This window comes from Mobula birostris, chromosome 8, assembly GCF_030028105.1.
Source record: "Mobula birostris isolate sMobBir1 chromosome 8, sMobBir1.hap1, whole genome shotgun sequence".
Taxonomy (NCBI): domain Eukaryota; kingdom Metazoa; phylum Chordata; class Chondrichthyes; order Myliobatiformes; family Myliobatidae; genus Mobula; species Mobula birostris.
The window spans coordinates 47,405,462-47,432,085 of record NC_092377.1 but is presented as its reverse complement, the minus strand read 5'-3'; the positions used below and the strand labels follow the sequence as shown (position 1 = coordinate 47,432,085).

At 40.9% G+C, this 26,624-nt stretch overlaps 1 protein-coding gene across 2 annotated transcripts in view; it reads left to right on the top strand.

Moving 5' to 3' along the window:
• Nucleotides 1-26,412, top strand: part of kcnk2a (potassium channel, subfamily K, member 2a) — a 131,829-nt gene extending 105,417 nt beyond the window's left edge. For both annotated transcript variants that reach the window (XM_072265128.1, XM_072265126.1), the window contains exons 6-7: nucleotides 10,422-10,564; nucleotides 25,590-26,412. In XM_072265128.1, coding sequence (XP_072121229.1) covers nucleotides 10,422-10,564; nucleotides 25,590-25,913 — 467 coding nt within the window. In that variant the 3' untranslated portion in view covers nucleotides 25,914-26,412. The remainder of the gene's footprint in view (nucleotides 1-10,421; nucleotides 10,565-25,589) is intronic.
• The last annotated feature ends 212 nt before the right edge of the window (nucleotides 26,413-26,624 follow it).

Here is a 26,624-nt window from a genome sequence, read left to right as displayed (position 1 = left end):
GCTCTAATCTTAATTGTTCAAATATTTACTAAAAGTTGTTGTTTTTTGCTTTCTGGTTTGAGGCAAGAACACTTCAATATGAGTGGCAGCTCCATTAGCTGATGGAATCACTATTTCCAGACACCAGGGATTCCCCAGAATCAACGTCCCTCAGCAAAGGAAAATCTATTTCACAGATGTTGTCAGATCATCATAGGGATCTTTCTTCAGGGTCACCTAAGCATTGACTTCCTCAGTCAATGACTACAAAATTTTAATCATTAAATCTTCCCATCAATTTAATATATATTCCAGCAGTGGCTATTCTCTGGAGCTAGCCTAGAATGAATTTACAAGCATTTTATGGGAAAAAAAGCAAAGATAATGAAATTAAAATAGCATTCTGTTTAATTTTTTTTAATGTAGCCAAGAAAAAAAAAGTATTTTTTATTAACCCTGGTGTTTTATAATTTAAGCAATTTGGAAGTGTTTTTTCAGAAGATAAATATTTTTCTATGGAATTGTTAGTAATCCCTGCATTTGTACCAACAAATTTGAAAATTCCATGCATGGGGATACAGTGGACCCATTAACTCTGTTAACAGCTTTCCAGTGCTGTTAATATGTTCCTTCATTGGATTCCTCGTGAAATCCATAAGACCTTAAGACATAGGAGCAGAATTAGGGCCTTTCAGCCTATCAAGTCTGCCAAGCTATTTCATCATGGCTGATCCCAGATCCCATTCAACTCCATAAACCTGCCTTCTCGCCATATCCTTTGATGCCCTGACCGATCAGGAAACTATGAACTTCCACCTTAAATATATCCGTGGACTTGGCCTCCACCATAGTACGTGGCAGAGCATTCTATAGATTCACCACCCTCTGGCTAAAAAAATTCCTCCTTACCTCTGTTCTAAAAGGTCACCCCTCAATTCTAAAGCTGTACCCTCTTGTTCTGGATACCCCCACCATAGGAAATATTCTCTCCACATCCACCTTATCTAGTCCTTTAAACATTCAGTAGGTTTCAAAGAGATCGCTCCACATTCTTCTAAATTTCGGTGAATACAGGCCCAAAGCTGCCAAATGCCTCATATGTTAACCCCTTCATTCTTTGTGAACCTCCTCTGGACTCTCTCCAAAGACATCACATCCTTTCTGAGATACAGGGCCCAAAACTGTTGAAAATACTCCAAGTGCGACCTGACACGTGTCTTATAAAGGCTCAGCATTATCTCCTTGCTTTTATATTATATTCCCCTTGAAATAAATGCCACCTTTACCACAGACTCAACTTGTAAATTAACCTCCTGGGAGTGTCACACAAAGACTCCTAAGTCCCTCTGTACCTCTGATGTTTGAACTCCCCCCCCCCCCCCCCCGCCATGTAGATAATAGTCTGCCCTATTGTTCCTTTTACCAAAATGCTTTATCATACATTTCCCAACGTTGTATTCCATTTGCTACTTGTTTGCCTATTCTTCCAATTTGTCTAAGTCCTGCTGAAATCACATTGCTTCCTCAGCACTACCTATCCCTCCACCTATCTTCATATCCTCTGCAAATTTTGCCACAAAGCCACCAATTCCATTATCTTAATCACTGACAAAAAATGTGAAAAGTAGCAGGCCCAATACTGACCACTGAGGAACATCACTTGTCGCTGGCAGCCAGCCAGAAAAGGCCTCCTTTATTCCCACTCACTGCCTCCTGCCTGTCAACCATTCTTCTATTTATGCCAGTATCTTTCCTGTAACATCATAAGATTTTATCTTGTTAAGCAGTCTCATGTGTGGCACCTTATCAAACGCCTTCCAAGTAAATGATATCCACTGCCTCTCCTTTATCTACCCTGCTTATTAATTCCTTGAAGAACTCTAACAAATTTGTCAGGCAAGATTTCTCTTTGCAGAAACCATGCTGAATTTGACTTATTTTATCATTGGTCTCCAAGTACCCCGGAATGTCATCCTTAATCAACGATGGCAACACTTACCTAGCTACTGAACTTAGGCTAACTGGCCTATAATTTCCTTTCTTTTACCTTCCTCCCTTCTTGAGTAGAGTGAAATTTCCAATTTTTACAGTCTTCTGGGCCATGTCAGAATCAAGTGATCCTTGAAAAATCATGACCAATGCATCCGTTATCTCTTCAACCTCTCTCAGAACTCTGGGATGTAGTCTATCTGGCCTAGGTGACTTATCCACTCTAAGACCTTTGAGCACGTTTCCCTTTGTAGTAGCAATGGTACTCACTCCTGCTCCCTGACACTCACTGACCTCTGTCACACTGCTAGTGTCTTCCACAGTGAAGACTCAATGCAAAGTACTCATTAAGTTCATCTGCTATTTCTTTGTCCCCCATGACTACCTCACCAGCATAATTTTCCAGTGGTCTCATATCGACACTCACCTCCCTTTTGCTCTTTATATAGCTAAAAAAACTTTTGGTATCCTGCTTTATATTTTTGGCTAGATTGCCGTCATACTTTATCTTTTCCTTTCTTATAGCTTTTTTAGTTGCCTTTTGTTGGATTTGAAAAGCGTCTGAATCATCCAGCTTCTCACTTACTTTTGCTACCTTATATGCTCTTTCCTTAGCTTTATGCAGTCTTTACCTTCCCGTATCAGCCACAGTTGCCTACCCCTGTTATTTAAGAACAACTTCTTCTGTGGGACATATCTATCCTGTGCCTTGTGAACTATTCCCAGAAATTTCAGCCATTTCTGTTCTGCTGTCATCCCCACCAGTATTCTCCTCCAATCCAACTGGGCAAGCTCCTCTCTCATGCCTGTAATTCCTTTATTCCATTGTGATACTGATACATTTGACTTGTGCTTCTCCCTTTCAAACTGCAGTATGTATTCAATCATATTATGATCAGTGTCTGTCCGCCAGAGAAAGCAGGATCTCCCAGTGGCCACACATTTTAATTTCACATCCCATTTCCATTCTGGCATGTCTATCCACGGCTTCCTCTACTGTAAAGATGAAGCCACACTCAGGTTGGAGGAACAACACCTTATGTTCCGTCTGGATAGTCTCCAACCTGATGGCATGAACATTGACCTCTCTAACTTCTGCTAATGCCCCACCTCCCCCTCGTACCCCATCCGTTATTTATTTTTATACACACATTCTTTCTCTCACTCTCCTTTTTCTCCCTCTGTCCCTCTGAATATACCTCTTGCCTATCCTCTGGGTCCCCCCCCCTTGTCTTTCTCCCCAGACCTCCTGTCCCATGATCCTCTCATATCCCCTTTGCCAATCACCTGTCCAGCTCTTGGCTCCATCCCTCCCCCTCCTGTCTTCTCGTATCATTTTGGATCTCCCCTCCCCCTCCCACTTTCAAATCTCTTACTAACTTTTCCTTCAGTTAGTCCTGATGAAGGGTCTTGGCCTGAAACGTTGTCTGTACCTCTTCCCAGAGATGCTGCCTGGCCTGCTGCTTTCACCAGCAACTTTGATAAAGTGTGTTGCTTGAATTTCCAGCATCTGCAGAATTCCTCTTGTTTATAGTGTTTAGTCTGATGGCCAGAAAGCTCAGTTTTGGTTTAATCGGATCATAGAACTTTCTTCCTACTGACTTCAGAGTCTCCCACATGCCTTCTGAAAAACTCTAGCTGACATTTCATGTTTTTTTTTAAAAACAGAGGCTTTCTCTTTGCCATTCTCCCATAAAGCTGTAACTGCTGAAGCACCTGGGCAACAGCTGTTGTATGCACAGTCTCTCCCATCTCAGCTACTGAAGCTTGCAACTCCTCCAGAGTTATCATAGGTCTCTTGGTGGCCTCCCACACTGGTCTCCTTCTTGCACAGTCACTCAGTTTTTGAGGATGGCCTGCTCCAGGCAAATTTACAGCTGTGCCATATTCTTTCCATTTCTTGATGATTGACTTAACTGTAGTCCAAGCGATATGCAGTGATTAGGAAATTTTCTTGTATCCATCTCCTGACATGCGCTTTTCAATAACTTCTTTGCAGAGCTGCTTGGAGTGTTCTTTTGTCTTCATAGTGTAGTTATTGTGTGTTTTATATTTGTATCTATCTTAGATCATGTTGTAGAGATGTTTTCACTTTGACAGAAAGTCTTTTTTGTTGATCAGTGTCAAAAAACCAAATTAAATCCACAATGATTCGATGTAGTAAAAAATAAAACATGAAAATTTCCGGGGGGGGGGGGGGGGTGGATACTTTTTATAAGCACTGTAATTAATTATATTCTGCAACAAAGCAAACTGTGCCCTTATATAGCAGCATGGAATTTTATCTCATCTGCTGATAATTTTATAAAATATGATAATGATACAGTGAAGCACTATTTTTATGTATCCCATATTAAGCTCAGCATTATCCTCAATCTGTATTCCTGAAATAAAGCTTTTTCATGACGAGGAATGTTCAACTTAAGCGAGGAGACCAGTGACCATGGGGGCAAGATGACAAAAGGAGATACATACCTCTTGAATCTTTTCTAATACAACATAATTTTGAGAAATTTGTAAATTTCTCTTGCAGTGGTAATATATAGGCTGGCAATCTCCCAAACTTAGTATCATATCCTTCAACTGTTTTTACTCCTAATTTATAGGCTACCTTAAGCATTTTATACAGATCCATTCCGTCATCTGTAATATAGGCTTTTAATCTTAATTCCCTTTAAATTTATAATAGCTATTTTAAGGTTGCCTTCTCTCAGTAACACCTTACTAAATGCTCCCTTTATTATATAAATTATATATAACAGGAGGTTACAGATGCACAACGGTGTGTTCAGATTCATTTATTTACCATACAGTGAAATGTGTCGTTTGTGTTAACAACTAACACAAGGATGTGCTGGGGGCAGCCCATCAGAGTTGGCACACATCCTGGCACTAACATAGCATGGCTACTGTGTTTTCACGAAACAACACAATCAACAAAATAAAACAACATCAGCAAAAAAAAAACCCTTTTGTATCCAGTCACACATATTGACAGGTCACCAATATGAGGACAGTCTGCCTCCAGTACTTGGCTCCGGATTTATTATCAGAATCCCATAACTTGGGCCTCTAACCTCCAGATTGGTAACCATAAGACCTTTAGATATAGGAGCAGAATTAGGCCACTCAGCCCACTGAGTCTGCTCCACCATTCCATCATGGCTGATTTGTTATCCCCACCCCATTCTCCTGCCTTCTCTTTGTATCCTTTGATGGCCTGACTAACCAAGAACAAACTAAACTCTGCTTTAAATATACTCAATGACTTGGCCTCCACAGCCATCCATGGCAAAGAATCCCACAGACGCACCACCGTCTGGTTAAATAAAGTCCTCCTCATCACTGTTCTAAATGGACTTCCCTCTATTCCAAGGCTGTGCCCTCTGGTCCTAGAGTCTCCTACAAGAGGAACCATCCTCTTCACATCCACTCTATCTCAGCCTTCCAATATTAAATAAGTTTCAATGAGATCGCCCCTCATTCTTCTAAACTCCAGCGAGTAAAGTCCCAGAGCCATCAAACACTCCTCATACATTAACCCTTTCATTCATGGGATCATTCTCATGAACTTTCTCTGGGCCCTCTCTAATACAAGCACATTTTTTTCTTAGGTTAGGGGCCCAAGACTGTTTATAATATTCCAAGTGTGGTCTGACTAATGCTTTATCAAACCTCTGCCCTCATACTCTGCCTCTCAAAATGAATGCTTACATTGCATTTGCCTTCCTTACCTGCAAAGTAAGGTTTTGCAAATTCTGCACAAGACCTCCCAAGTATGTTTCCACCTCTGATTTTTGAACTTTCTCCCTGTTTCAAAAATAGTATACACCTTTATTTGTTCTATTAAAGTACATGACCAAGCACTTCCCAACACTAGATCCATCAGCCATTCTTTGGTCAGCAACTGTCAGCAGGCTGGATGGAGAGCGAGGTGTCTCCCAGTGGAGGTTGGTTATAGGGGATTCGTAGCCCGTTCTTTAGTTAGAGCCTTCAGCATTTTGGGGATTGAGGTAGAGAGGAAGAGGAGAGCCATCCGCAGTACCACCGATACGGCAGAGAGGGCCTCAAGATGGCTGTGGCTCAAAAGAGGGGAGCCATGGAGTCATAAGTAGCTAGCCACTTGGACACAAGCTGGGGTCTGATCAGCCCCGGCTGGGTCACCTGGAGGAGGTTGTTAGATGTTGAAAGACCCGAAACACCCGATGATTCCAGGAACATCACTGAAGATGTGTCCAGAAGCATCAATAGATGTATGTACACAGCTGCCCATTCTCCCGAACTGTCCAAGTCCTTCTGAAGACTCCCTGCTTCCTCAACACTTCCTGCCCCTACCTATCTTCGTATCATTTGTGAACTTGGCCATAAAGTCATCAATTCTGTCATCCAAATCGTTGACATATAACATGAAAAGAAGCAGTTCCATTAAAAGCCCCTGTGGATCACCGGCTGCCAACCAGAATAGGCCCCCTTTATTCCAGCTCTTTGCCTCCTGTCAGTAAGCTAGCCAATCTACTATCCATGCTATTATCTTTCCTGCAATACCATGGGCTCTAATCTTGTTAAGCAGCTTCATGTGTGGCACCTTGTCAAAGGCATTCTAAAAATTCAAGTGTGCAACATCCTTTGACTCTCCTATGCCAATACTGCCTGTTTTTTCCTCAAAGAATTCCAACAGATTTGCCATGCAAGACTTCCTCTTAAGGAAATCATAATAGCTTTGCCTACTTTATCATGCGCCTCCAAGTACCCCAAAGCCTCATCCTTAATAATGAACTCCAACATCTTCCCAACCACTGAAGTCAGGCAAACTGGCCTATAATGTCCTTCCCTCTACCTCCCTCTCTTACTAAAGAATGTGGAGATATTTGCAATCTAGTGATTCTTGAAAGATTGTTATTAATGCTTCCAAAATCTCCTTACCTGTTTCTTTCAGAACCCTGGGTGTAGTCCAGGTGACATCTGTCTTGAGATATTTCAGCTTCCCAAGCACCTTCCCCTTAGTAATAGCAAATATACTCACTCCTGCCCCTGACACTTTCAAAATTCTGGCATACTGCTAATATCTATCACCGTGAAGAGTAATGCAAAGTACTTTCTTTGTTCCCTCATTACTACTTTTACAACGTCATTTTCCAGTGGTCCAATATTCATTCTCGCCTCTCCTTTACTTAACTATATCTAAAAAGAAAACTTTTGGTATTCACTTTGATATTATTGGCTAGATTACCTTCACCTTTTCTCTCCTTATGTTTTTTTTAGTTGCTTTCTGGTGGTTTTTAAAACCTCCCCATCCTTCAACTTTACATTAATTTTTGCTATATTTTATGCCCTCTCCTTTTGTTGCAAAGAACGGGGCGAACCCAAACGCAGGACACTGGCACGGAGATTGAGTTAAGATGCAGACAAGGGTGTGAGAGTGGCTGGAGCTGAATGGCAAAGGGGAGGGTGAACAGGGAAGCAGGAGGCAGGCAGAACTTATCTTGACACAGAGTGTAGAAAGGCAAGCGGTAGACAATACTTTTCTTGACACGGAGAGACGGAGTTACACAGGTAAACCTTGGTATTGAAGTAAAACTTAGAATACTTATCTCGATATGGAGAGACAGAGTTACATGGGTAATCCTCGATACTGAAGTAAAACTTAGAATCCTTATCTTGACATGGAGAGACAGAGTTACCCAGGTAAACCTCAGTACTGAAGTAAAACTTAGAATACACAATCCTAAGCGGCCAGGAACATTAATTACCACACTGGCTAAACAACGATCTGACCATGAGTGGATGCAAAGCCAGGATATTTAAGCTGCAGGTCTCGATGAGAATCAGGTGTGCCGCAATCAAAGGGAGTTAGTAGAATATGAGGAATTAACTTTTGGGACCATGACACCTTTGCTTTTATGGTTTCTATGATTGTCAGCCATGGTTCCCTCACCTTCCCATTAGAATACCTCTTCATCTTTGGGATGTATCTAGCCTGCACCTTCCAAGTTGCCTTCAGAAACTCCAGTCATTGCAGTTTTGCTGTTATCCCTGCTGGTGTCCCCTTCCAATCAACTTTGGCCAGCTCCTCTCTCATGCCTCTGTAATTCCCTATGCTTCATTGGAATACTGATACATCTGACTTTAGCTTCTCCCTCTCAAACTGCAGAGTGAACTCTTTCATATTATGATCACTGTCTCCTTAGGGTTCCATTACCTTACGCTCCCAAATCAAATCTGGTTCGTCACACAACACCCAAACTGGAATTGCTTTTCTCCTAGTGGGCTCAACCACAAGATGTTCTAAAAAGCCATCTCATAGGCATTCTACAAATTACCTCCCTTGGGATCCAGCACCAACCAGATTTTCCCAACCTACCTGCATATTGAAATTCCCCATGACTTTCGTAACCTTTCCCTTATTACACACTTTACTATTTCATGTTCAGGTTTATATTCCACACACTAACTATTGTTTTGGGGCCTGTATATAACTCTAATCAGGATCTTTTTACCCTTGCAATTACTTATCACTTCCAACAAGGATTCTACATCTTCCGATCCTATGTCACCTCTTTTTTTGATTTGATTTCACTTTTTACCAACAGATCCACCTTATACCCTCTGCCTATCTGCTTGTCTTTTTGGTACAAGGTGTGTCCTTGATGGTAATCTCCCATCTATGATCTTCTTTCAGCCATGACTCAGTGATGCCAACAATGTCAGACTTGTCAATCTCTAACAGTGCTACAAGATCATCCACCATGTTCTGTAAACTCTGTGCATTTAGATATAACACTTCAGTCCTGTATTCATCAACCTATTCAATTTTGCCCGATGTTACCCTCAACTCATCCCTGACTGCAATTTTGCTTTATCGTCTGCCTGTCCTCCCTCACAGTCTTACTGCACACTATATTAACTTGAATACCAACTGCACCCACCCTAGCCCTAATACTCAAATTCCTATCTCCCTGCCAACTTAGTTTAAACTCATGTGACTTTTATCTAAAATAGTCAGCAGGCTCTGAAGATTGAATTGGGTTTTGCTGGTATTTCTCTGCAGCATTGCACTTATCCAACAACCATCTCCTGGTGCAGTTTTTGCCAGGATACTGATTCACCAGCAGTTGGACCTTTCGAATACAGGCGTATTTTTACTATAATCAGTTGAAACACCTTAACTGCACACAGTGATCTCCATTTAACTAATTGTGTGACTTCTAAAACCAATAAGCTGCACCAGTGATATTTGGTGTGTCATATTAAAGGAGGTGAATACTTAAGCAATCAATTATTTTGAGTTTTATATTTGTAACTAATTTAGATCACTTTGTAGAGATCTGTTTTTACTTTGACACAATAGAGTCTTTTTCTGTTCATTAGTGTCAAAAATGCCAAATTAAGTCCATTGTGATTCAATATTGTAAAACAATAAAATTTGAAAACTTCCGGGGGGAGGGTGTACTTTTTATGGGCACTGTAAAGTGTCTCAGCCGGAAACATTGACTGCTTGCTTCCCTCCATGGATGCTGCCTGACCTGTCGGGTTCCTCCAGTATTTTGTTTGCCTATAATATTAGAGATGCATGTGCACACACTTCTGAAATACATTGAGACCTTACTTAGTCTTTTCTCTGCAAAATCTTCAGCCCCTTGGCCTTTGTTTCGGGAAGTCAGAACTATGGTACTTAATACAATCATGCTCCCTTCATGGTCCACAAGGTAGATCTCTTTAACTGGATGTCTGATTAGAAAGAAAGAGCAGTGTGGTTTTTAAAATTTTATTTGCTTCCCTCATTCAATTTAGTTGAACCTGATGCCATCAAGTGGCAACCAAATTTTAGCCCATATGTTTAAATAAAATGCATCTTTTGTGCTCTTGTTTGTCCTAACTATTCAAAAAAAAGTCATCACTGCCCATCATACACCTTGGCTCTCAAGATGCTCAATTATTTCTTTCAAGTAGTATTTCTATCCTTAACAACAATTCTTCATTTACAATTTGATATAACACTTTTATAGTTTCTTCTAAGCTTGTGACTGTGAGCTGAAAATGAAATCCACAATCAATTGAGGTACTTTGAAAGGCAGATTAAAAATTAGCCATGTGATACTTCTAATTCTCTCTGAGATAGGCAATCAATTTAGTGCCAATTAGCATCAGATTAGGTCTTTGAATTTACACTTGCTAAATATACAATCTCAGTACTCTTAACAACCATTACTATAAATCTTTTGAGGCCACTGTAATGCTGCAGTTTTCCCCATACCAACCGCTGAAGTGTCAGTGCAGCTCTTATTTAGGTAGCCTTATTAAAAAGCCCTTAGTTTGTCTCTTATTAGCTTTGCAAAGCACATCTCAGCTAATGATTCCTGTTCTATTATTTTCTTACAAAATTTGTAAACCGTAATCTATTTGAACTTGATTATTCTTTTAATAATATTAATTATTCCTTTAATAATGTTTAGGAGAGAGTCCGGATAAAGAATACCTAGACTGGTACAAACCTGCCGTGTGGTTCTGGATCCTGGTGGGACTCGCCTATTTTGCTGCTGTTCTCAGTATGATTGGAGATTGGCTTCATGTTATATCAAGAAAAACACAGGAAGAGGTGAGTTGTTCAAAATTATCTCACCTACACTTCTAATGCAACATTATTATTAAGATTGCAATAAAAACTTTAATTCCAATGGCAAACTATAATTTAAAAGCAATGCTATTTTATTCGTCTATTCAATTATCTTGTCACATATGACTTTAAGTTTCTTTTAAATCCCACTTGCAGCATTAGCAAAATACTAAAATATACTTTACGTTGATATTTCTGTGGTTGAAATATTGTTATTGTGACATACTGTATGGTGCTAGTTTTATGATTCCAAATTGAGTTTCTACACAGTGAGTTTTGCTATTGTGGGTTTAATAAAATATATCATGTAAATTTTACATTCTTAAATTATTAATTTATCACAAAAGAAGCATAGTGAACATAGAAAGAAATGCAAAGAGGTTGTTTGTCAACAGATTACATTTGTGGGTGAGTCCAGGTAAAGAAACAGCTTGACACCAAGATGTCCAATAAAGATGGAGATGAATCTTATACATCAGAAAAGTGGTGTGGATGTGGAATTTTCTGTTGTGTGCAGCATTTCTCACCATTGATTTAAACAGAAAAAAATCAGATTACTTGCTCATAAGAAATAATTTCATTTTATCAGAGTGTAATTAATTTATAATACTGTACCAATTTCCATCATACTGCTATGTTGGAATTTGTGGTTACTGAGCAGCATGCACATGTTACAACCATTCCTGCAAACAGGTCCATGCAAGTTGCAAACAAGTAGCATCAGTCCTATTCCATTTCTCCTGTTTCCCTGAAGCTCTGCAACCTATTGTCTTTAAGGTTTTAATTCCCCTGCCACTTCTATATAACTTCTAAGTTATCGTGGGCAGTTAAACCACCAGCACACCTGTGGGATGTGAGAGAAAACTTGAACACTCCTGCTCTCTGAGTAGAGAAAAGGTGGAATGGAGTATTTTTATTTTTGATGAAAATCACAGCCTAATTTTATAAAGGAAGATTCACATTGAGCAACTATAATAAATAGCCAGACACTGGTAATAGTGATAAAAGGAATAATTGTGGTCTTCTGTAGACGCTCATATTTGCCTCTATCTTCTTCTAAACTGGAAGAACTGAGATGGTATGATATTTTCCTGGAAACATATAATTCCAACAATGCAATACCGCTGTGAAATGGCCACCCGCTTTCAAGTATCATGTTTGAAAAGCACAATTCAGAAGCAAAAGGCTCAACAATTGAGACAAGATTAATTAAGGAGAAGACATTAAATCCTGTCATTTATAGATGGAATTGAGATTAATCTTAACACTTGCTGTTGCTTTTCAGGACAGGAATCAGCCAACAATCTAGATACATCTTCTTAGAGTCAGAATCATAGAGCACTACAACACAGAAGCAGGCCCTTCAGCCCATCTAGTACATGTTGAACTGTTTTTTTCTGCCTTGTCCCATTGACACGCACCTCAACCATAGCCCTTTCTACTCCTCCCATCGATGCACTTATCCAAGCTTCACTTAAATATTTGAAATCAAATCTGCATCCACTACTTCCACAACCAGCTTATTCCACACCACCCTTTGAGTGAAGATGATTCCCCCTCAGGTTCTCCTTTAATATTTCACCTTTCACTCTTAACCTACGACCTCTAGTTCTTGGGTCACCCAACCTTAGTGGAAAAATCCTACTTGCATTTACCCTATCTATACCCTTCATAATTTTATATACCATCATCATTCTCCTAAGCTCCAGGAAATAAAGTCCTAATTTATTCATTCTTCCTCCTATAACTCTGGCTTTCAAGTCTTGACAACATCCTTGTAAATTTCCTCTGTACTCTTTCTATCTTATTGATACCTTTCTTGTAGATAAATGATCAGAACTGCACACAGTACTCCAATTTAGCCTCGCCAATGTGTTAAATGCAACTTCAAAATAATGTCCCAACTCCTGTACTCACTACTCCGATTGATTGATTGATTTATTTATTGAGATACTGCATGGAATAGGCCCCCCGGCCCTCGGTACTCAACGCTTTGACCTATGAAAGCCAATGTGCCAAAAGTTTTCTTTATGACCCCGTCTACCTGTGATGCCACTTTCAAGGAATTATGGATCTGTCTCAGATCTCTTTGTTCTACTGCACCTCGCAATGCCTTACCGCACTGAGAGTAAGTTCTACTCTGGTTTGCCCTCCCAAAGTGCACACTGTATACTTGCCTGCATTAAATCCATCTGCCATTTTCAGACCATTTTTCCAGCTGGTCCAGTTCCCATTGCAAGCTTGGATAGCCTTCCTCGCTGTCCACTATGCCCCAATTTTGGTATCATCTGCATGTGCTGATCTATTTTACCACATTATTACACAAATCATTATTCTATCCAGTCCTTTTACAGTATGGGAGTCCCAGTCAACATGTGAAAAATTAAAATATCCTACTATCGGAACCTTAATTTTCTTGTACAGTTTGCTATCTCTCTACAGGTTTACTCCTCTAAATCCTACTGTCTATTGGGTGGTCTATAGTATAATCCCATTAACGTGGTTATCCTTTCTTATTCATCATTTCCGCCCATATAACCTCAGTAGATGAGCTCTTCAATCTGTCCTTTCTGAGCACTGCAATGACATTTTCCTTCACCAGTAATGCCATGCCTCCCCCTTTAATACCTATCTTTCTCATCAGGTCTAAAGCCAACGGATTCCCAGATCGTTGAGCTGCCACTCCTGTCCCTTCTGCAACCTATCTTGCTAATCGCTGCTATTTCATAATTCCACATGCTGATATGTTCTCTATAGGCTCATCTCCTTGACCTACAATACTCCTTGCATTGAAATAGACACAACTCAGAACCTTAGTCCCACCATGCTCAACATTTTGGTTCCTGTCTTTGTATGTAGAGTTAACATCAACTTTCCCCATGATCATTCTATGAGCTGCCCTGATACTTCGGTTCCCACCCCAATGATCAAAACCAAGGTTTTTGATCAATATTGTGGCTTTCTATTAATAATGTAGCTTATAATTGTGTGCATAGATCAATAAGCAATGCAATATTGGGATGAAATTTATATCAAAGATGAAAAGTAGAACACAGATTACCATTGCAAGAAAGAAGCAGTATTTTTAGCTGGCATTTAAGTTATTCTCATTTCTATGTTAACCACATTGCAGAAGTCAGATAGCAGATATCATTTCAGTGTTCTTGTTAGTAATATAAGAAAGTCTGGAGAAGGAAAAAGAATGCCTGGTAAGCAAATGAATTGCACCAGAAGTTCACATGCAGTTATTCTGTCATATTCCTGCCCTATTTATACACAATATTTAAATCTTGGCATTTCCTGTATAATTGCTTTGATATTTAAAAATGACTTTACAAGCAGAGCAGTAGCAGTAAAAAATGTGTTTTTCCTTTAATCTTGCATTATCAAACCAATCTCAATTTATGTAGCAGATCCCATTGCCAACTTGAAGTATTCACTGTTCATCAATTATTTTGACTGTTTTCTAGTAGTAGTTGCTGGTTGGTTGTTCGTCCATCGTTGACGTCGATGAGGACCTCGACACCATTATGATGGTGTCGAGACTAGCGTGTGATTTGGATTTAAGTGAGGGAGAGTTGCGCAGCGTGAGCCTCACTCTGTCTTCCCAATTCCCATCTGGATACAGTGGCAAGACAGAGTCTAGACGGCTGGAGATGGGACTAGGCGCAGTGGATGACCAGGACGTCTTCTGTGTCTTGTCCTGCTCTACACGTTCCACGACGCTTGCAGAGACCGCCTTCTTGACCGTTGGACATTCCATAGGTCTCGTCCGCTCAATCCGCCGGAGTCTGTCTTCACATGCTGGGATAGAATTGCTAGAGTCTGAGCTAAAGCTGAAATTTTGGAGGGACATTTGTCGTTAGTATCACAACACAAGAATATATTCGCAAACAAGAGAAAATCTGCAGATGCTGGAAATCCAAGCAACACACACACAGAATGCTGGAGGAACGCAGCAGGCCAGGCAGTATCTATGGAAAAGAGTACAGTTGATGTTTTGTACTGAGGCCTTTCAGCAGGATTGGAGAAAAATAGATGAGGAGTCAGAGCTAGAAGGGAGGGAAGGAAGAAACACAAGGTGATAGGTGAAACTAGGAGGCAGGGAGGGGTGAAGTAAAGGGCTGGGACACTGATTGGTGAAAGAGATACAGGGCTAGAGAAGGGGGAATCTAATAGGAGGGGATAGAAGGCCATGGAAGAAAGAAAAAGGGGCAAGAGCACCAGAGGGAGGCGATGGGCAGGCAAGGCGATAAGGTGAGAGAGGGGAAAGGGGATGGAGAATTGAGAAGGAGGGGGTAAAAATATGTTCTGCTTCTTCTGTCAGTCTTATCTCACTCGATTCCTCTATTTCAGCAACAGCTGAGAGACATATTAGACCTATGGCAACACATTTTTTTGATATGTGGGTGAATAGCATCTGGAAGATACTACTTTTGAGGTGTAGCAAAAGTAGGTTAAATCAATAGAAAAGGTATGGGGCATCTAAAAAGAACCATAAAATGGAACAATATGGATTCCTGTTCCAAAGCCAGTGATGGATAACAGGCCTCTTTCTACATAAGTATTTTACAATTCAGTATAATCAGCTACTTTTGTTTTTTTTTTTGTAATTTATTTTTTATTGAAATTCATCATCAAACAAACATTTCCATAAGATGTATTTCAGATACTGTGAAATCAGCTACTTTTGAATGCTGTTGATGTTCGGTGGCATGAATTTTTGAATTACAGAAAGCTGCATGCTTTTTTTCCATTATGCTATAGGAGAATCATTAACCTTGATACTAGCTCACAACAAGCTAAGAAGGAAATAGAAGGTCAAGAGGTTAAAAAATTAGATATATAGAATACATCTTGAGCCACATTTTTAAAGGTGTTAGATACTGGGAATATTGATATATTTCATTGTAAAGATACGGAATGCTTAACTCAATCTCAATTTTACAGTGAAAGTACAATAAAAACTGCCATTTGCTGGAATTAATTTCCTATTGGTTAAGAATTTCAAGAGTGATAGATAAGCTACAGATTTCAGAACATAAATGCTTCTTTCAGAATATCCTATGGACCAGGAACAGAAAAAATCTTCATGAAATCCTGAAGGAAAATCTCATCCTCCATGTACCTTGCTCAATACCCTTCTCTCTCTAGCCTGTCATCAATTTCCAATCACGTTCTCTTTCCAATTGCTGAACACTTTCTATCCCAACGATTCAGTTTTCAGGGATAATTCTGAAGGATCTCTGTCTGTGGCCTCACAGTAAATTTCTCAGTTCCTCCTCTACATTTCCCTGAATCTTGGCAGAAGTCTAGTGCTCGTTATAAATATCGTGACCAATGGTTGTTTCAGAATCTCTTTCCACTCAGTTTCCTCTTAAACAGTGCACCAGAAAATGTTAAGCTACTGAACGCATTTGACACTGGTCCCATCTGCTGATCAGTGTCAAATGCACTCCAGGCTCCAGGTTAAAAATTACCCCTTGATTTTAATTAGCACTGTTAAAGCAGCATAATCTTGCTTCAGCACCTTTTTGGTGTTTCCACAAATTGCCACTTATGATTCTAACAAGTGTAGCCATTTTTATTTTAATTGCAACTATTCCTCAAGTGCAATGCATTTCTATGTTACTTTTTTTGGTGTACACCTTATAAAAGGCAACGTGACAAGTAAAAATGGTCTTCAATCAATCTGGCAGCTCAGTCTACTAAGTGGTGTGGTAATTGTCTATGGTGCTTTACTATCTTTGCCCTTTGTTTTATTATGATGAGCTGTATTTTTCATATTCACTCATGTATTATTTCTGTGTTTCCATGCTGCAGCAAGTTACGAGATTTTGCTGATTTGCCCATCAGATCTGAGGAAGGATAAGAACACATTAATTTATTTCTGCTCAGTATTAGAGGAGCATCAAATATTTAGATATTTTGCAAACTATTAGCTTTAGTCATTACATAGCAATTAACTTGAATTATATTTTAGAATTTTTGGGCTGAAATAAAGAAATGCTTTGGCAAAGTATGATGCTAAAATATTAATGCAAAATTCTTGCTTATACTATATATTGTGAAATACAAATGATGAATAAATTAGAGTGCAGGAACACAAAATTCAAAGAGCATAAACAAAATCTTCGTTAGTAGCTCCTTGAATTTTTTGATCAGACTGTCAAATTGATTTTACAATTAATAGTCAGTTACTTAGGGTACTTTACCATCAAATCATTAATATCATGGTGCAGGATGCGGCAGTGCCCTTCCCCCACAAACATCCCATACCCCGTGATTCTATGTGGCCAGGGCAAGGTCTTAATTTTCCAATTTCCTGACTTTTCCTTCATATTTATTTGAATTTTCTCAGAGACATTTTATTCCTGTTATATGACAGGTCAGACTCAGTAATCGTTTATGGTAAAGGTCCCATGCTACAGTAATTCTTTATATTGAAATATTTATTCTAACATCCACTTTCATATATTAAACGTATTGCAATACAACCTTAATTGAACTGGAATGTAAAGTTGAGAATGAAATATGGCTAGTAATTTATATTACATCTTGCCCATATTGAGGGATTTGGCCTTATAGTTCTGTGCATATTGTGCATGTACTGTACACCAAAAGCACACAGTGGTGCTGTCATTCACTGCGTAACACAAAACTGATTTACATATGAACAGTGTTGGGTATACAGTGAAAATCTCTTTTGAACAATAGGGATAAGCCCCTGTATTACAGAGTTCATTGGATTCATCCACTTTGAACCTAGAAGCTTCAATCTCTCTGGAGCTTACTTAAGACCATAAGACCATAAGACATGGCAGAATTAGGCCATTCAGCCCATCAAATCTGCTCTGCCTTTCCGTCATGTCTGATTCTGGATCCCACTCAACCCCATACACCTGCCTTCTCTCCTTTGATGCGCAGAAAACAATCAACTTCTGCCTTAAATATAAGCACGGACTTGGCCTCCACCACAGTCTGTGGCAGAACAATCCACAGATTTACTACTCTCTGGCTAAAAAAAAAATTCCTCCTTACCTCTGTTCTAAAGAGTCACCCCTCAGTTTTGAGGCTGTGCCCTCTAGTTCCTGATACCCTCACTATAGAGAACATACTCTCCACATCCACCCTATCTAGTCCTTTCAACATTTGGTAGGATTCAATGAACTCCCCATGGATTCTTCTAAATTCCAGTGAGTACAGGCCCAAAGCTGCTCCTCATATGTTAAACCCTTCATTCCTGGAATCGTCCTGAATCTCTTTGGACTCTTTCCAATGACAACATATCCTTTCTGAGATATGGAGTCCAAAACTGTTAATGATAGTCCAAGTGCGGCCTGACTAGTTTCTTATAAAGGTTCAGCATAATATCCTTGCATTTATATTCTATTCCCCTTGAAATAAATGCCAATATGCATTTGCCTTCTTTACCACAGACTCAACCTATAAATTAACCTCCTGGGAGTCCTGCATGAGGACTCCTAAGTCCCACTGCACCTCTGATGTTTGAACCTTCTCCCCATTTAGATAATAGTCCGCACTATTGTTCCTTTTACCAAAATACATTATCATCAACATTATATTCCTTCTGTCACGTTTTTGCCCATTCTTCCAATTTGTCTTAGTCCTGCTACAATCGCACTGTTTCCTCAGCAGTACCTATCCTTCAACCTATCTTCGTTTCATCTACAACTTTGCCACAAGGCCATCATTTCCATTATCTAAATCACTGACAAACAATGTGAAAAGCAGTGGTCCAAATACTGACCCCTGAGGAACACCACTAGTCACCGACAGCCAACCAGAGAAGGTCCCTTTTATTCCCACTCGCTGCCTCCTGCCTGTCAGCCATTCCAATATCCATGCCAGTATCTTCTCCGTAATATCATTGGATTTCATCTTCTTAAGCCCCTTATGTGTGGCGCCGTTGTCAAACACCTTCTGAAAATCCAAGAAAGTGACATCCACTGCCCCTCCTTTGTCCACACTGCTTATTACTTCCTTGAAGAACTCTTATCAGATGTCAGGAAAGGTTTCCCTTTACAGAAAACATAGTGACTTTGACTTATCTTATCATTAGTCTTCAAGTACCTCAAAACTTCATCTGTAGTAATAGACTCCAACACTTTCTTAGCCACTGAGGTCAGACTAACTGGCTCATAATTTCCTTTCTTTTACCTTCCTCCCTTAGTAAAGAGTGGAGTGACATATGCAATTTTCTGGTCCTCCGGGTCCATGCCAGAATCAAGTGATTATTGAAAGATTATGACCAATGCATCTGTTATTTCCTCAGCAACCTTACTCAGGACTCTGGGATGTATTCTTTCTGGCCCAGGTGACTTACCTACCTTAACACCTTTGGGTTTGCCTAGCACCTTTTCCTTTGTAATAGCAACGGTATTCAGCCTTGCTCCCTGACACTGGCATTTTTTTTTATTAAGTGCAATCATGAACAATAGCCAGATCAGAAATGCTGATCAAGTCAACTAGTTCCCAAAGAGAACTCTGATAGGGCAATCAGATGGTTTACTGTTGCTCAGCGATAGAACACAAAAAAATCATATGTACAATTAAGAAACATTAAAAAATAGTAGAAATACTGGAGTCATGATGATCATGATGAAGACTGCTGAAGAGAGACATCTATACACATGCTGTCCTCCATAATTCTCCTAGTGTCTTCCACAGTGAAGACAGATGCAAAGTACCCATTAAGTACCCATCAATTTGCCTATTGCACCAACAGATCAACAGAGGATGCCATCTCCATGGCACTTCACTCTGCCCTGACCCACCTGGACAGCCCCAACTCTTACGTCAGAATGCTGTTCATTGACTTTAGTTCGGCGTTCAGTACTGTGATCCCCTCCAAGCTGATCACCAAACTTCGCCAGCTTGGTATCAGCTCATCCCTCTGCAATTGGACCTTGGACTTTCTGACTAACAGACCACAATCAGTTAAGTTAGATAACCTCTCCTCCTCCACTCTCACCCTGAACACCGGTGTGCCTCAAGGCTGTGTGGTGAGCCCTCTTCTGTACTCTCTTTTCACCTATGACTGCGTTCCTGTACATGGTTCTAACTCCATAATTAAGTTCGCAGACGACACCACGGTGGTTGGCCTGATCATAGGGGATGATGAGATGGCCTACAGGGACGAGGTCCAGCACCTAGCCGCATGATGTGCGAACAACAACTTGGCCCTTAACACCCAGAAAACCAAGGAGATCATTGTGGACTTCAGGCATGCTAGGAGCCACACTCACCTCCCCATCTACATCAACGGAGCTGTAGTGGAGCGTGTATCAAGCTTCAAATTCCTTGGTGTCCACATTTCCGAGGATCTCACCTGGTCCCTGAATTCCTCCATCCTGATCAAAAAGGCGCAACAGCGCCTTTGTTTCCTGTGGAGCAAGAAGAAAGCTCACCTCTGTCCCAGGATACTGACGGACTTTTACCGCTATACCATTGAGAGCATACTCACCAACTGAATCTCAGTGTGGTATGGCAATTGTCCCATATCGGACTGCAAAGCACTCCAGCATGTGATGAAAACTGCCCAGCGGATTGTCAGCACCCAATTGCCCACCATTGAGAACATCTGCCATTAACGCTGCCTGGGCAGGGCGAAAAGCATTATCAAGGATGCATTTCACCCTAAACATGGACTTTTTACTCTCCTCCCATCTGGTAGGCGCTACAGGAGCCTCCACTCTCGCACCAGCAGGCAGAGGAAGAGCTTCTTCCCTGAGGCTGTGACCCTGCTGAACCTTACATCACAGCACTAAGCAGTAATGCACCCATATTATACTGTCTCAGTACTTTTGTATTTGTGTGCTGTAGCACTTACTTTTTATTCGCAGTTATTTTGCACTATTCTTTGCATTTCTGGTTAGATGCTAACTGCATTTCATTGGCTTTGTATCTGTACTCAGCACAATGACAATAAAGTTGAATCTAATCTAATTAAGTCAATCTGCCATTTCTTTGTGCCCCATTAATAACTCACCAGCATCATTTTCCAGTGGTCCAATATCAACTCTCACCTCCCTTTTACTCTTATATAACTAGAAAAAAACTTTTGGTATCCTGCTTTATATTTTTGGCTAGATTGCACTCGTATTTCATCTATTCCCTTCTTATAATTTATTACTTGCCTTTTGTTGGATTTTAAAAGCTTCTCAGTCATCCAACTTCCCATTCATTTTTGCTACCTCATATGCCCTTTGCTTGGTTTTTATGCGGTCCTTAACTTCCTTTGTCAGCCACGGTTGCCTACCCCTGGCATTTGAGAACAACTTCTTCTGTGGAACTTATCTATCTTGCGCCTTGTGAACAATTTCCAGAAACCTCAGCCATCTCTGCTCTGCCATCATCCCTGCCAGTATTCTCCTCCAGTCCAACTGAGCAAGCTCCTATCTCACGCCTCTGTAATTCCCTTTATTCCTTTGCAATACTGATACATCTGACTTGTGCACCTCCCTTTCAAACTGCAGTATGAATTCAATCATATTATGATCACTGCCTCCTAAGAGTACCTTTATGTTAAGCTCCCTAATAAGATCTGGGTTATTACACAACACTCTATCTAAGTTAGCCTTTCCCTGAGTAGGCTCAAGCACAAGTTGCTCTAAAAAATGATCTTGTAGCCATTCATTCAACAAATTCCCTCTCTTGAGATCCAACACCAAACTGATTTTCCCAATTCCCTTGCATATTGAAGTCTCCCATTCCAATTGTCTCATTTCCCTTATCACATGTCTTTTCCAGCTCCCTTTGCAATCTTAACCTTACATCTTGGCTATTATTTGGAGGCCTATATATGATTCCCATAATGTTTTTTTACCCCTGCAATTTCTTATCTCCACCAACAAAGATTCAACATTCTCTGACCCTTTGCCACCTCTTTCTAAAAATGTAATTCCATCTCTTACCAACAGAGCCACACCACCGCCTATGCCTTCCTGCCTGTCCTATCGACACAAAGTATATCCCTTGATGTTAAGCTCAAAACTATGGCTTTCTTTCAGCCGCAAGTCAGTGATGCCCATAACATCATACTGACCAATCTCTAATTGTGCCATGAGTTCGTCCACCTTATTCTGAATGCTGCACACATTAAATATAGCTCCTTCTGTCCTACATTCTTTGCCCTTTTGAATTTTGCCTCTATGGTACAATTTAACTCAGTACTTTATGCCTTTATTTTCCCAAAATAAAGGTATATTGATCATACTCCTGCTGGGCCTCTGTGTTCCCAGCAGAGCAACCAGAAATTTAATGGAAGAGCAGGGATGGGGGGAATGCTATTGGCCAGGAGGGTATGTTCATGAAGTGTCATTCCTGCCTTAACCTGTCCCTAAGAAGACTGGGCAGCATTCTTCCTTCACCTCTCCATGGATTTTGGAGAATACTGCTCTGACCTTAACTCATCTCCCAGCGACCACAGGAGATTGCTCCGGTCATAACCTGTCGAAAAAGTAATAAATTCAAAAACTGAGTATTTCTGATGTTCTATCTCTTGGATAAAAAAGTTCCAAACATTCGGATTATGCCTAAAGAGGTCAAGGTCAGTGTCATTCCAACAATTTAACCCTTGGGTCATTGTGGTGGCTGCTGAACATGTGTCAGAGCTTCCACCTTACAGCTGCATAGGTAACATCACAGTAACGCTGTTCTCAATGAAATGGCAACATATCTTTTTATGTACTAAGCATCGCACAGTTTATGCCTAAGAATTGTTGCATCCTCAAATACACAGGAAGTGATAGAACGTAGTTGAAGTGTTTCACTCTCCAGGGTGTCTCCTTGGAACTCTCAATAGGGAGGATTATCATCTCTAATGGAAGGATTATCATTTCAATTGACACTCCATTCTCATGGACCTGAGGAAGTTTTGAGAATTTATTTATCCTGAGGCAGTCTGCTTGTACCCAAATTATTTCTGTTGGCATGCTGGACAGAGGCATGTCTGGCTGAATTACTGTATCCAGAGCTGACCATTTTGCTCCAGGAACACACATCAAAGTTGCTGGTGAATGCAGCAGGCTGGGCAGCATCTCTACGAAGAGGTACAGTCGACGTTTCAGGCCGAGACCCTTCGTCAGGTCTAACTGAAGAAAAAGTTAGTAAGAGATTTGAAAGTGGGAGGGGGAGATCCAAAATGGTAGGAGAAGACAGGAGGGGGAGGGATGGAGCCAAGAGCTGGACAGGTGATTGGCAAAGGGGATATGAGAGGATCATGGGACAGGAGGCCCAGGGAGAAAGACAAGGGGGCGGGGGGAACCAGGAGGATAGGCAAGGGGTATAGTCAGAGGGACAGAGGAAGAAAAAGGAGAGTGAGAGAAAGAATGTGCATATAAAAATAAATAATGGATGGGGTACGAGGGGCAGGTGGGGCATTAGCGGAAGTTAGAGAAGTCAATCTTCATGCCGTCAGGTTGGAGGTTACCCAGACGGAATATAAGGTGTTGTTCCTCCAACCGGAGTGTGGCTTCATCTTTACAGCTGAGGAGGCCGTGGATAGACATGTCAGAATGGGAATGGGATGTGGAATTAAAATGTGTGGCCACTGGGAGATCCTGCTTTCTCTGGCCCCCACCACTTTATTTTCACCATGGATGTCCAGTCCCTATATACTTCCATTCCCCCATCAGGAAGGTCTCAAAGCTCTCCACTTCTTTTTGGATTCCAGACCTAATCAGTTCCCCTCTACCATCACTCTGCTCCGTCTAGCGGAATTAGTCCTTACGGAATAATTTCTCCTTTGGCACCTCCCACTTCCTCCAAACTAAAGGTGTAGCTATGGGCACTCGTATGGGTCCCAGCTATGCCTGTCTTTTTGTTGGCTTTGTGGAACAATCTATGTTCCAAACATATACTGGTATCTGTCCCCCACTTTTCCTTCGCTACATCGACGACTGCATTGGCACGGCTTCCTGCATGCATGCTGAGCTCGTTGACTTTAGTAACCTTGCCTCCGACTTTCACCCTGCCCTCAAGTTTACCTGGCCCATTTCCGACACCTCCCTCCCCTTTCTAGATCTTTCTGTCTCTATCTCTGGAGACAGCTTATCTACTGATGTCTACTATAAGCCTACTGACTCTCACAGCTATCTGGACTATTCCTCTTCTCACCCTGTCTCTTGCAAAAATGCCATCCCCTTCTTGCAATTCTTCTGTCTCCGCCGCATCTGCTCTCAGGATGAGGCTTTTCATTCCAGGACGAGGGAGGTGTCCTTTTTTAAAGAAAGGGGCTTCCCTTCCTCCACCATCAACTCTGCTCTCAAACGCATCTCCCCCATTTCACGCACATCTGCTCTCACTCCATTCTCCCGCCACCCCACTAGGAATAGGGTTCCCCTGGTCCTCACCTACCATCCCACCAGCCTCCGGGTCCAACATATTATTCTCCGTAACTTCCGCCGCCTCCAACGGGATCCCACCACTAAGCACATCTTTCCCTCCCCCAATCTCTCTGCTTTCCACAGGGATCGCTTCCTACGCGACTCCCTTCTTCATTTGTCCCCCCATTCCTCCCCACTGATCTCCCTCCTGGCACTTATCCTTGTAAGTGGAACAAGTGCTACACATGCCCTTACACTTTCTCCCTTACCACCATTCAGGGCCCCAGACAGTCCTTCCAGGTGAGGCGACACTTCACCTGTGAGTCGGCTGGGGTGATATACTGCGTCTGGTACTCCCGATGTGGCCTTCTATATATTGGCAAGACCCGACGGAGACTGGGAGACCGTTTTGCTGAACACCTACGCTCTGTCTGCCAGAGAAAGCAGGATCTCCCAGTGGCCACACATTTTAATTCCACATCCCATTCCCATTCTGACATGTCTATCCATGGCCTCCTCTACTGTAAAGATGAAGCCACACTCAGGTTGGAGGAACAACACCTTATATTCCGTCTGGGTAGCCTCCAACCTGGTGGCATGAACATTAACTTCTCTAACTTCCGCTAATGCCTCACCTCCCACTCATACCCCATCCGTTACTTATTTTTATATACACATTCTTCCTCTCACTCTCCTTTTTCTCCCTCTGTCCCTCTAACTATACCCCTTGCCCATCCTCTGCGTTCCCCCCCCCCCCACCGTCTTGCTCCCTGGGCCTCCTGTCCCATAATCCTCTCATATCCCCTTTGCCAATCACCTGTCCTGCTCTTGGCTCCATCCCTCTCCCTCCTGTCTTCTCCTATCATTTTGGATCTCCCCCTCCCCCTCCCACTTTCAAATCTCTTACTAACTTTTCCTTCAGTTAGTCCTGACGAAGGGTCTCGGTCTGAAACGTCGACTGTACCTCTTCCTAGAGATGCTGTCTGGCCTGCTGCGTTCACCAGCAACTTTGATGTGTGTTGCTTGAATTTCCAGCATCTGCAGAATTCCTCGTGTTTGCATTCTGCTCCAGGCTCTTCTACATATGGTTGAGTCGTTACAGGATTAGGAGTAGGCTACAATCAATGTCTTTTAAGTATAATTCTGCTTCTTAAGCTTCCAAGAAGGGAATTGTCCAGAAAGAGCCTTTATATCACCTGCTGCTATAAGAGTGAGAGAAGGGTGTAGGTGGATGTTTTGTGATGTATGTGTGTACACGGAATTGCTTTGTAGACATGAGGATCTTTCTCCATGAATGTCTTACAGAGTGACTGATCTGTGCGGATCTCCTTATTGCTGTAATAATATTCATCAAGCTGTGTAATAGTTTGTTGCATTGGTTGAATTCATTGGATGCTTTTCCCTTTAAGCAGTTAAGTTTCAGCTGGTGTCTGGGATTCATGAAAGAACTAATAATAAAATATAATCATGGGAGAAAATCTTTTCTACTTCATTAGCCCCAAGTTCCTTTACCAGAGTACCTGTGTGAACTACTGGTGCTGATTCAAACATGCGCATGAAACCTTTTAGTGCCTATTTCCAGACAAAAATGAATTTCTACATTTATTGTAAGTAATAAAATACATTGCTCTGGAAACATATGTTTATTTTAATTGTAGGTTGGGGAGATGAGAGCTCATGCTGCTGAATGGACAGCCAATGTCACAGCAGACTTAAAGGAGACACGCAGAAGACTGAGTGTGGAAATTTATGACAAGTTTCAAAGAGCTGCATCCATCAAAAGAAAACTGTCCTCAGAGCTGGGTGGACAGCAAATGCAAGAATTAACTCCAAGCAAGAGAACATTATCTGCCAATCTACCTGACGGAAAAGATACCTTGCCCACTTTATCAAAGAATGGTGGTCTTTATCTCAATGGGTTTAGTTCTCAGTTTGCCAGTGAAGACATCTCAGTTATTGAAGACATCAAACAGCAAACATGAACAATAATTAGCAAATTAATAGGTCAAAAGATGATTGCTCTCAGATAAAGTGTTTATTGAAATCACAAGGTTGAAAGTTAATGGTGCTGTAAAAGAATGTAGTTTGAAGTTCATTCTCTTCAATTTATATTTGACCTGACTTCAATTTTGATCTGTAAATTGCTTTGTATCTACAAATATTCTAATCAGTGCCTTAACTTTTGGCAGATGCAGACCTTGACATTTGTGTCCTTTGCATGTCTGTACAACTTGTTTGAATAATTGTTAATTTTCTACTCACAGTAGATTGTAGAAGAATTATCTGCAGATTTCTGGGTTGAAGCTGAACTTGAAGAACATCAAAACTACACTCACAACCTAAGCTTAGATACACTGCAATTAAAAGAGTTTTAATAAGGGCCTTTGATAAATCGGATTAAATTCACAATCACCCTTTCAAATGAGCACATTGCAAATTAGTTACAATGCAAATTAGTTACAAGGCAAACTTTGGCAAAGTATAATGGATGTTTTTTGAAAAATCCAAGATGAAGTCCAGTGTTTTCAGAATTTATTTCGAAATGGCTTTAGCATGGGTTTTGTGAAGAAATGGTAAATTAGAAAATGTATTATTTCACAATATTTTACATTATAATCATGCATAAGATTTATTGTTACTATTATGAATGAAAGTAATATTTATTTGTTTGGCATCTATGATATGCTGTAATA